The sequence below is a fragment of the Theobroma umbraticum genome, unplaced genomic scaffold, assembly GCF_002168275.2.
Source record: "Theobroma umbraticum cultivar Fairchild unplaced genomic scaffold, ASM216827v3 scaffold_239.1, whole genome shotgun sequence".
Taxonomy (NCBI): domain Eukaryota; kingdom Viridiplantae; phylum Streptophyta; class Magnoliopsida; order Malvales; family Malvaceae; genus Theobroma; species Theobroma umbraticum.
In genome coordinates, this window is record NW_018397273.1 from 335,655 (window position 1) to 348,259 (window position 12,605).

Here is a 12,605-nt window from a genome sequence, read left to right on the forward strand (position 1 = left end):
TCATTCATTTTTTAAACTCTAATAAACTTATAATTTACATATTCATGTTCCCAATCCAAGCTCACGTTTGAACTCAAAATACATATTTCATTAGTGTTGTACTCTATCTAATTGTATGCTATCTTTGTTATACTGACTATTTACCTGTAGAGAAGAAAAATTCTTACATTTAATTCGAAGACCCTTATGCCTCTCATGGGAGTCGAAACTTTAGACAAATTTTGTGTGACTTTAAATTTTGAAAATGGAATTTAAATAAACCTATAAATTACAAGCTCATATTATAAACTCAAAAAACGAGCTTCATAAGTAATGAAAGACACATATTTATATACTCAAAACTTACTTACACTGAGCATTTGACTTATTACTTGGTGCATTATCTCTCTGCCTAAAGAGTAAGGTTCAAAATTTTCCTTCCCCAATTATATTAAAGGAAAACTTAATTCATTTTTTAATAATATAGAATTCATGACATTTAATATGTTGTATGTACCAATAGATACATATAATAGATGACTCTGCCTTCCATTAAAGGCCAAACCATTAATTTCATTGACCATTTTCTTTCAAAAGAAGATAAAAAAAGGTAAAAGTTTGAATTTTGGTAATAAAAGTTTAGGTGAAAAAGGCTTTAAAGACATTTACTAATGTGCTATTTATAACTAGATCTTGTGACACTTTAAAAAAAAAATAAAAGCAAAGAAAATGAGTTTCTTTTTTAAATATATACAAATAAGTAATTTAAAAAAAAAATTAAATTAATAATACAATATAACTTTTATAAATTAATAATCTTGATTAAATAATATTTTTGATCGATCTTGACTTTGGATTAATGTAGTAAATTAATAATTTATTAAATTTATAAGATAATACATTTTTAAAAAAATACATTGATCTAACTTGGTATATAAATTAATAATCTCTTTATACATTAAAATTATTTATATATGACTTAATTAGGAGATTTTTGTAATATATAACTCTAATATCTTGAAATTGTTGTCTTTTTGGATCTCATCTCTAACTTTTTATAATATGTTAAGAACCTTTGGTGTAGTGTTTATGTACAATACATATATATTAAGTTCAAAATTTTGAAAAAAAAAATATCTTGATAACTTAATTTTTTAGTAATTAATATATAAATTAATAAATTATTATTTATTAATTAAATAATATCTTGATTAATTAATAAATTTTCATAATCTCAAGAGCATTAATTTATCGAGGTTTAACTTTATTTTTTGAATAAAAATAAATGTTACAAAAGTGACTTTTATTTGAAACAAAATAAGTTCACATATTTTTCTTTAACTTGATATAGTATTATTTTATTAATTAATAATTTTATCAACTAAATTGGTATTTCATTAATTCCTGAAAACAACTCAACTATTAATTTCATAAAACAAAAAATTAAATGATAAATTTCTTTATAATTTTTATTTTATCGAGTAAAAATATTAGTAATATTATAAATTTAAGTGGTTTTATGACGCGGATAATAAACTATTTTCCTCCGTCCAGTCAGATGACCTTTCCTTAAAGGATCCATCCAATCCCAATCCGGTTCAGGACGACTTTCATTAAATATTAGAAAATATAAATAAATAAGTTTCAGAAAAAATATAAAAAAGAAAAGAGAGAAAAGACTAGTCTGCACCGACGAGACGTAGAGCGAACCTAGGATTAGGAAGCGGCTGGAGCCAAAGCCGAGCCTCCCTGCGCGCGAATGAACGATTCAATGATCACATAACGGTTCCGAGAAACCGCACCCGTCCCCGTCGTTCCGCAACCCTCCCCCCCCCCCTCTCTCTCTCTCTCTCTATTCCCTTGTATTCAACCATACTCTATCTCCTGCTTTTGTGTGTGTGTTTGTCTCTGCCTCTATTGGATAACTCCAAACCCTTGTTTTCGCTCTTTCTCTCGCCGCCTTCCCCGCTTTTCTCTGCCCCCTTCCTTACCGTCTTTTCCCTCTGATTTTCCGTTTTCTTGAACGACTATTCCGACTTGTTTCAAGGTACTTTTTTTTTAATAAAGATTTTTTTATCTTTTTGGGTTTGGTATTTTTTAGGGTTTGATTGTTTTTGATTGATAAAAGGAGGTACCTTTGTTTCGTTATTTTCCTTTTGAAGACTGGCTGCTGTTGCAGTTGGTGAAAATTGTGCTTTGGCTTCGGTTTTTGTTGGTTTTGTTGTTTGGGTTATTGATTCAATGCATCTCTTTTTGTTTCTGAGTCGGGGAAATCTGTTTTGTTTGATGCTTGCTAACTGTTTCAATTCAAATTATCTTGTTTTGATTATAAAAGTTTTCCTGTTTTTATTTTAAATTTTTTCTTTATTCATGAATTACTCTTGTTGTTATTTTATTGTTGAGAGAGTTTTGCATTCTTTACCGTGTGTTGCTTGCTGAATGCTGAGTTAAATTCAAGTAATACTTTCTCGCCTAAATACTTGGTGTAGATGAAAGATTTTCAACTTGGTTTGCTTTGTTGCAATATTTACTTCCTTGGGCTTCAATTCAACTTTTGATTATAACGACTAAGAGAAATTATAGAATCAGTATACCTGTTTTTATTTTGTTTCAGAGTGAACTGTATCTTCGGACTTGATTTTGTGGCAGCTGCTATGATAATGAGGGTACTTTTAATTTTTATGGCAAATATATTGCAAAAAAAAAAAAAAGTCAGTTATGTACGCTGTGTACTCGGTTGAAATACTAATTTTTTTTATCATTTTGTTTTGTTTTTTTATCATATAGGGGGTAAGGGTAGTGGTGGATTTGGACATTTCCATACTAGATGGAATCTTGGGATTTTGAAAAACCAGTTTTAGATTAGGCATTCTCATATTATCAATTAGATAAGTTGTCTTCTTTATATTTTGACTCAGTAGGGGTGCCTTATTTCTCAAAGAAGGACTCAATTTAGAAATTTGGAAACATTTCTTTATTGTTATATAGGGTGGGGTTTTGGAGTTCGTGATTCTATCACAGTATCACTTACTTCAACTTGTAGTTTCTGACATGCATGGGATTTGTTTTCTGATATATTCTGAATTGTATATATAAACCTAAAAGCATTGGATGTGTTGTGCCTTACACTGCTGGAGCAGTCTTCTGCATTTTTCTGATTCAAAGGTTGATGTATTGCTATTCTATTGATGATTCAAGGGCTTCCCTTTGTGTCTTACAATTGAGTGATGGTTTTCACTATGGACATGCAGGAAATGATTGGTATGTATGATCAAGAGCATATCTTCTTGTATAATTCTACAACATTCTTTTGCCGATTCTGTTGATATCTGGTGTCAATGGCGGCTGATCAACGAAGAAAGCGACTGAATGGTGCCAGCATTGCTGGCTGCAATTCTTGGGACCAATACAGAACCAAGAAGAGAAAACTAGAGTCACTTCAAAATGATTTAAACGCAAAATCTTGTATTTCCCTTGAGTGGGATGGCAACAAAAAAAGAGTTGTCGCCAAAAGGGAACAAATTGGTCTGAGTCGGAGGCATTTGAGGCCATTTACTGATTCTGCACCACATTACCACAGAGTTTTGGCAGATGTTTTGACGCTTCCTCATGAAACTTTTGACCTAGAGAACTTGACAGAGGTGCTTTCTTATGAGGTAATATTCTTGTTATTCTTTATCACAGTTGCTTCAAATGTCCTCTGTCTACTGATCTCATGCTTTATGGAATTTGAATTGAAATTGTTACAGGTTTGGCAGACTCATCTGTCTGAAAATGAGAGAAATCTTCTGATGCAGTTTCTTCCTACAGGAACAGACAAAGAGCAGGTTCTGCAAGCATTGCTTGCTGGGGAAAACTTTCACTTTGGAAATCCTTTTCTTAAATGGCGAGTACATATTCAATTTTGACACTGTTTCCCCCCCTTGCAGACAGTGGATCCTTTCTTCTTGTAGTTTCTGTCAGCCGTGCATTTAGATATTTGACTAATACATTTACACATGGATGCACACATGTATTTGCAGCTTTTCTACTTGTGCTTTATTACAACAAAGTTACTGCTCTTGTGGGAATATCTGTTTTATTTCTCTAGTTCTGCTTTTCAGGAGATATGTATTTAAGGATGCTAATGTAGAGTTTGAGTCTGCTAGATATAACTGGAATTTATGCTTACAGGGGTGCGTCACTTTGTTTGGGTCATCTTCACCCTGATGCAGTTATTCAGGGGGAACAGCGTTTAAAGGCAGAGAAGAAAGCATACTACTCAGAGTTACAGGACTACCATAATGAGTATGTTGAATGTTGCTGAATTTACCTATGAATATAAGCTATACTTGTTACAGGTGTGCTTGGTGCTGATAATATGGTTGCAACATTGTTTTGCTTCTTGTGGCAGTATTATAGAGTATTTGCAGAAACTGAAGGAGAAATGGGAAAGCTGCCAAGACCCGGAACAAGAAATTGTACAGAAGTTGTGGAGGTTTGTTTTCTCTACATGTTTTACTTTATGTGTAAGCGATGGTTATAGCAGAGGAAGGTTTATCTGTGTTAAATTGGTGCTACCAATGGACATGTACATTGGCAAGGAGGTGCCCTCAGGAACTTGTTTCTCAGCTTCATTGTTATAATGGCATTATAATACAGAATACAATACCATTCCATGTTCAGTTTTGAAACTTTCCTCTTGTAATGGGTTGTTCAAAACAAAAATGAGGGATTAAAATTTTGTGTTCACTTTTTAATATTTATTTCTTTTATGTGTTAAGATGAAGTCCCAATTTTGGGTTACAATCAATTTCTTTGGTAGGTCAAGAAGGGCTGGCGAGGAGATGGTTTTCTCACATTCGAATGAGTCTAGGCTTGGCAATGTTGAGCAGGATGTTACAGCTACTTCTGAATCTTGTTCTTGGGTTGCAGATGAGAAAGCATGCAGTAGTGATAATCAGAATTCTTCTGTTATGAAGGGTGGAGAACAACAAAGAAGGTAACGCCTTCCTATGGTGAACAAGCATGCTGCATTTATTGTCATTTTGTGCAACTTGTTGAAGTTCACAAGAGTGAGAGTTTGAATATTGTTTTCTTAATGCATGCTTTGTGTGAATTTTGTAGTTCATTTTCCATAGTTCCTCCACTGGTTCTCTTTTAACTGCAAAAAGGGAATGTGATTTATTTATTTAGGCAATATATGAGATTTTGTAACCCTCATAAATGTCATAGTGGGTTTAACAAAATGCAAATGGTAAGATTTCTACCGAACAAAGTTGACCCTGGATGTTTTTCCCTCATCCCCATCTTGGGTGAAATACCTTCGAATTCTGAGCTGAGAAACTGTAGCTTGTTTATTATTTTTTAGAGTAGTTTTCTTGGTTGCTTCTTTTGCAGCACATAGCTTTTCCTCGTTATAACTATATTTATCTCTAAATTGTGTGCCTACCTAAGAAAAAATCTCAGTTTAGTTTTTCATCTAAGAGGTTTGATGTAAATGGTCAGATTTTGTGGGAAGTAACATTGCAGATATCCCAGTGGAACTTTCTCTGTTTGTAATGCTATTTTCAGCTCCTACGATTATTTTTTTGCTTCATTCTTGTCTTTATTTGTGGTTTAGGTGGTTGTTGATCTTGTCATTTTTCTGCTGAACTAGAAATTATGTTAACCATAACTATTAGTGAGGAACTTTTGTAGCATTAGGTCTCCTGGTGGGAATATTTCTTATGGTGGCTGCACTAGGATTTTTTTTTTGATTTATTCAGTTCACTTTTATCCAAGGTGAATGAATCTTATTAGTTATCATGGATGTCAGAATGTACGAGAAAGGTTTCATCAAGGAAAAAGGTAGAATTCTCTTGACTGGTTTGGGTGATGCGCTGACTGCAGAAGAAAGGCCCAAGAAGGGTGACAAGATACACAAGCGCAATATTCAGCAGAGTGATGGTGCCAAATATATGTCATATTTTAAGGTCAGCAGCTGCTTGGACTGACATAAATTGTAAGGTTAATTGAGGAGGTGTTTTTTATTTTTATCAGTTATCTGCTTGGATTAGAGTTTACCCTTTCTGGTATGGGATTAATCATTAATTATATTCTGGATTAGTTAAGACAAGCATGCAAAATCTGGAGGCTTCTTTTATGAGTTTTCCTCTGAACCATTGGTCAGATACCTAGCTCGGTTTGTTTCTACTGAGATATGGTTGAGCCATTACTGCTCTGTTATCTTGTCATTTTGTAGCCTTCGTAACAAATAAACTTAATTTTAGCCACTGAACCATGGGGCAGGAACAATTATTATAGTGTACTAGAGATGGCTAGCGTGTTTTCCATTATATTCTTTAAACAAGGGTCTTTCTAGTATCTATTACTAGTCAGCCTTCTCTCTTGTTCTCTCATGTTTCTCTGAGGTAATTTCTGATTGTTTGCCTTTGATATGTTTCAGATAAGCAAGAAGCAACATGAACTTATTAAGAATATGAAGCAGTCTGGTAGAAGCATTCAGTCGAGGTCCCTCAACCGTGTCTTAGGTGACATTGATCGCTTGCATGTGCAACCATATGAAGTCTTCATGGAAGAAGAACAGAGGAAGTTGCATGAACATTGGTGAGTGTTGAAGCGAACAGTTCTTTCTTGAACTATGAAAATTTTAATTATACACCTGCTCAAAGTGAATCATTGTTTTAATAGGTTGAGATTGGCAAAAGAAGATCTCCCTGCAGCATATGCAAACTGGAGAGAAATACAGTCACAGAAATGGGAAATAACCAAGTTATTGGAGCAAGATATGAAAGAAAAACTAAATCCGGTGTTGGAGGTTTATTACTCTGTCCTTTGCTGTTGTCCTTTCCCCTTTTATATGTATTATTTTGGATGCTTGCTTAGATGTTGCTTGTTCTATATTCACCAAAGTCATTGGATATGTGTTTCTATTGTTATGTGGCTTTAAACATCTTCCATGCTACTATCATGTTGATCTTTTTTGTTGGCATGTCAGGATGATGAGGAGGAAGATGCTGGAAAGGTCCAGGATCAGGAAGACAATGGTGGTCCAAACTTGGCTGTTCTAGATGTAGAGAAAGAGGACCCTGAGGAGTTTCTTGAGGATGAGAAGGATGCTGAAGCAACCGACAGCGAGTCCAGCGTGCAAGAGGGGGAGTCTTGTCTGGCCTTACCTCGGAATCAGTCCTCACACCAGATTTCTTCTATTGATAGTGACCACACGTGCAACCATGTGGATATGGAGTCTGAAAACAATGAGAATCTCTCAAAATCAGATGATGCTTTTTCAGATGCATCCGAGCACTCGGAGAATTTGAACACTGCTGATGCAACTGTTAGTCAGGAAGTTCCTGTCTCTTCAGCAGAAAATGTCTGGCCAGCAGATAACATGCAACACGCTTACCATGCTTCTACTGCAGTCCATGAATACACATCTGCCAATGGATTGCCACTTGCACATGAAGCCAGTGAAGACCAACAGAACCAAATGATAGATCTGGAATCAGACTTGAATGAAGAAAGTACCAGGAAGGTTTTGTTGCATGGACATTCTGAAGATGGTTCCTTTAGTTCTTATGCAAACCAAGAAAGAAATGAGCTACTTCAAACCTTTTTCAAGGATCAGGGAATGCTGTCATATCATAGTGAGCAGAAACAGGCAGGGTTAGATTTTCAGCCCCCAAAGAATTTGGTGATGGAAGATGGCCATTTTAATGGGCAATTTCAGGAGCAGTTGCAGTCATCACTGCCATTAGAGGAGGGGCAAAAGAGTCGGAATGAGGTTTATATGCAACAAAACATGTCAGAAAACATTTACTCTGATGGGGAGAGGTACTTGACCCCAAGGCAAGAACACTTGCCTTCAGGAAATATGCAGGATTGGGCTGTCAATCCTGTCCGCATGTCAGCACCTTTCCAACATCAGTTGAATAGTGGAGAATTGTTGAGTCAAAACTGGTTTACTGGAGAGCATCAAGTTCAAGCTCGTGGTGGGTGGGTTGGTTCAGATGGTTTTAGTGGCCCAAGCCAGAGTATTGCGAGTGGAAGCAATGCAGATCAGAGCCTATTTAGTGTTCTATCTCAATGTAACCAACTTCGTTCAAGTGGCCCTTATGAATCAATGGGCTCTACAGAGCAGTTCATTTCACAGAGGAACAATGGATTGGTGAGTGGGGGCACTTCTGGAATTATTGGAAATAGTTTACAGCAAGCTGCTCATCCACTTGATTATTTAGGGGGTCGTGATGCAACTACCTCACTGATGCCTGATGATATGGGATGGATGAGCTTGCCGCATCAGAATTCTGCTTTGCATGACCCAATGGGGAAACCGTATTTGAGGTCATGGAATCAATAAGAGGGTTTTGTTCTTGCCTTGTTGAGGAAGGGAGGTCTAAAGTTATAGTGGAATTAATTGGAGGGTTAAAGATTATAGTCATGAGCTGGTTTGGAGGATTGGAGGATATGCCAAATGCAAAACTTCATCTGATGGGAGTTTGTTTCTTAAATTATTTTTAGGGGAATGCTAGAAGAGACTTCTAGGTTACAACTGCAGATTTGCAGCAGCGGAGTATACAAGACTCTGAGATAGGTTTTTGTACATACCTATACAAAGAGCCAACTGAACTCGACACCTTTGTATATAGGTAGATGTTAGAGGGGCTGGTGGGAGGTAAGTTGTGAAGGATGAAATAGTCCTGGCTTCTCATATTTGGTAGATTTACATATTACAATATTCTCTTGGGGATTCTTTTTTGATTTTATTTGGTTATCCTCTTATCCCATTGACTGAAGTATTTTCAATAATTTTAGAAGTTCTAATTGAAACTGTCTTTCTGTCTTAGTTGAACAATATGTTCTTATGAGGTTGTGAGTTGGCTAATAATACATGGGAGGCAGCTGAATTGACTGTGTCAGTCGAGTGTTAAGCATTATATACTTTTTAAGAACATAGTTGATGCAGGATTTTCAATTTTCAAAGTAGGAGTTGTTTTAAAGATTACAGGGACTCACTTGGGTTCAAAGTTTCTCCCGGAATGACAGACCCATATTTTGGTTGCACATGATTTGACTGCAAACTGTTTGCATAATTTGCATACAAACACAAGAGGTTTATGCTTGATGCATTGTTAGTATATTACATCATTACAGAACATTAATTATCGGCACATAAATGTGCGAAAATAACATTTGATTTGTTCTATAGGGTGTTTTAAATATAAACCACAGATCCATTCAGGTCATGCCATGATGCTAACTATTAACTAGTACTAGCAGTGTGCATTCCAGGATATCAAAGCATTGGATGAAACAATATTTTGACAATGTCCTGTTCCTAAATATATGCAGTCACACAGCAGCACTGCACGGCCTAAACATATAACACATGTTGGTAGCTCCTTGTTTACAATGGAAATCATGACTAGAGGCGATTAGTTTGTGATTTTGTCTTATACTATAATTATATTAACAGTAGTAAAAAGGAAGAAAAACACTATAAATCCAAAGTGCTGGTAGTTTCATTATTCTCTCCCAGGGCCGACAATTTTTAGGGTGCAAATTGATGGTGGGTCATTTTCGATCCCTTTGTTTGGGCTTGGGTGGTAGGCTCCATCTCTGACATAATAATAATAATAATAATAATGTGAATATTTTTTTAATTAATAATTTAAGAATAATTTTGCTTTATATATAGTGTTATGGGTTAGAATTTAAATCCAATCTTATATGATTTTAAACTCTAAAAATAGAGTTTAAATAAACCTATAAATTACGAGTTCATATTTTCAATTCAAATGATATGTTTAATAAGTTGTGAAAAACTAATATTTATTTACCCAAGATTCACACAAAAACTCGTTTACCTCATTTTTTATTGATGTAGAATTCATGACATTTTACCCTAGACTAATAAGTTGTGCACCATTTTTGTTGGACCGGTTCTTTACCAATAGATGGGAGGGACTCAAACTTAAGCCCAACCTGTTGCACTGGTTCTTTACTAATAAAGGAAAGAGACTTTTACACTAAACTTAAACCTAACATTGTGAGAGGGATTCAAACTTAAACCCAACCTGTTGCACTGGTTTTTTACCAATAAAGGAAAAGGACTTTTACACTAAACTTAAACCTAACCTTGTGTGATTTTCAACTTTGAAAATAGAGTTTAAGTAAACTTATAAATCATATGTTCATATTTTAAACTCAAAAGACATGTCTGATAGGTGGTAAAAGACTTATGTTTATATATTCAAAACTCACTCCAACTCTTATTGATATGGGATCCGTGGCATATAGTTAGACCATTAATTATTAAAATTTTCTCAATTGAATTTAAGGTTAATTTATTTATTTAGTTTTAATAGTATTTTTAGAATTTAATTTTTCTACAAATAGAAATTATTCATGAAGTGCTAATTAAAAATTTCACATATATTTAAAAAAAATTAAAATTAAGAAGAAAGAGAAAAAGTTGAGAAAATGGGTTGATATCGTAATGCTAAAGACTTCGAGGTTTGGATAACTAAAATAAGGAGGACAAGAGATATTTTTACTTAGTAACAATAATAGTTGAGACAAGTAAATTTTAATTTTATTTCTTGTTATTTTAATATTTTTTACATAATATTTTATAATTCTTTTGAATTAATATTATGTGAATATTTTTTTCAATTAATAGTTTGTGGATAATTTTTATTTTCATAAATACTTAAATTATTAATTTTATCTTATAAAATTATTAAAATATATTTAATTAATTCTAAAATTAATTTATTTATTCATTTTGAAAATATTTTTATAATTTAATTTTTAAATGAGGTCAGAAGTTATTTTCCTAATCATAATTAAAAAAATCACAAGGTTGTAACTAAAATTTATAAAAAAAAAAATTTTCTTAAAAAATTTAAAGCTAAGAAAATGGGCCAGAACAATAGCGGTGAAGGTTGGTGGTTCCCATAGCTATTTAGGTTAAATTATGCAATTAATTCTTGCATTTTAGCAAAATGGTGGATTTAGTTGTTATACAATAATTTGTAAAAATTGAGTCATTGTACTTTTTAAAATTAACAATATTAGTCTAATACGTTAATTTTTTTTTTGTTATCTATACTAATATGACATTTTCTTACTGATGTGACATCGAATATGATAACGTATCAATATTGACATATCATTTTTGATCTATTTCACAATATTCTTTTTATTGCTTTAAATATGAATCACAAAAATTCAATTATTTTCTATCTCACAACACTCTTTTTCTAAATCTTAAAAACCTATTTGTATTTTTAATCTCTTGCTTTTCCAATCCTATTTAAACCATTAGCTCACGTTGAATAATTTTATGTCTGCACTTAAAAAATTCATGTTAGTGCTTATTCATGTGAGATTAGCACTACTGTATTATTTGTGAAATGATATATTATTATTTTCATGTTATCAGATTGAATATCATATCAGTAAGAAAATATCATGTTAATATAGTGAAACGGTATATCAACATAAATAACGAAAAAATTTTAACACATTGAACTAATATTGTCAATTTTGAAAAAATATAACTATTCAAATTTCACAAATTATTGTACAAGAACTAAATTTGACAAATTGAATATGACTTTGTCTAAAGTATGCATTGTCTTTGTAAATACAACATAAGTACCTAGTCTGAAATAAACATGTTTTTGATGCGCATGAGATATGTTTGAGAAAGTGGATACACTATTTTGTGAAATTGGGTAATTTAAAAATATATTTTGTTTTGTCTCTTAGTATGGCTATGCTTTGACCTTGCCAATGGGGGTTAAATGTTGGTCATGTTGACATGATTTTGTGATTAGAAGTCGATCTCCCAACTGCATCACCAGTTATAGAATAGTGGTATTTGTGATATCTATTGAGTGCAGTCAATGGTTGCTTCTGATATACTTCTAACCCATGCCAATAAGGTTAATTGTGGTTCTAATTTTGACTCAAGGGTTAATTGTGGTTTTATTTTTGACCTATGCAACATGGGTTAAGTGTGGCTGTAGCATATTACAAGAGACTATTAAAATCTGTAATTTTTGTGAAATTCATATTTTGTTTTGTTATGTGAGAATTTTGGAATCAAGATAGGTCTGATATTTGAAATTAGTTTATCCAAAATTATATTTTGATATGTAGGTGAGAATATGTAATTTTGGCCTAAATGTTTTGAGCATGCTTAATTTAGTTGAAGGGATGTTAGTTACTTACTGAGTTGTTGGATTCACTTCTTCCTTCACATTTTTTTTCCAGATTGTGATTTGGTCAACCACTCGAGAATTTCAAGGAGTGATGTTTCGTAATCTAGTATGTGGATTTAGATTGTCTTACGTTTGTTTAAATGTTATGAGCATTGAATTATCTTAAATTAGTATTCAGGTTTCCATTTTGGAATGTTAACTTTATAGTATTAAAGACTTAATTTTAAAAATTGTCGAATTATGACCTTTTGAATTTCTATTGATAGATTTAGTTTTATGAATTATTATATTCTTCAGGTATATTAGCTTTTTTAGTTAGTGGTATAATGTATATGTGTTCGAGCCTTGCATGTCTATAGAATTACATCTTTCATGTATGTAGCGTTTGTTGTACCTTAGGTTTAGGGCACGATA

The 12,605-nt window shown here is 33.1% G+C and overlaps 1 protein-coding gene across 1 annotated transcript; it reads left to right on the forward strand.

Annotated features, from left to right (window-relative positions):
* Positions 1–1,809: 1,809 nt before the first annotated feature.
* Positions 1,810–8,943, forward strand: LOC110426932 (nuclear factor kappa-B-binding protein). Its single transcript, XM_021442271.2, has 10 exons — positions 1,810–2,026; positions 3,231–3,635; positions 3,729–3,865; positions 4,153–4,266; positions 4,373–4,456; positions 4,784–4,960; positions 5,777–5,933; positions 6,407–6,567; positions 6,652–6,778; positions 6,959–8,943. Exons 2-10 carry the CDS (start codon positions 3,318–3,320, stop codon positions 8,318–8,320), a joined length of 2,637 nt encoding a protein of 878 aa, XP_021297946.1. The 5' UTR covers positions 1,810–2,026; positions 3,231–3,317; the 3' UTR covers positions 8,321–8,943.
* Positions 8,944–12,605: the final 3,662 nt, after the last annotated feature.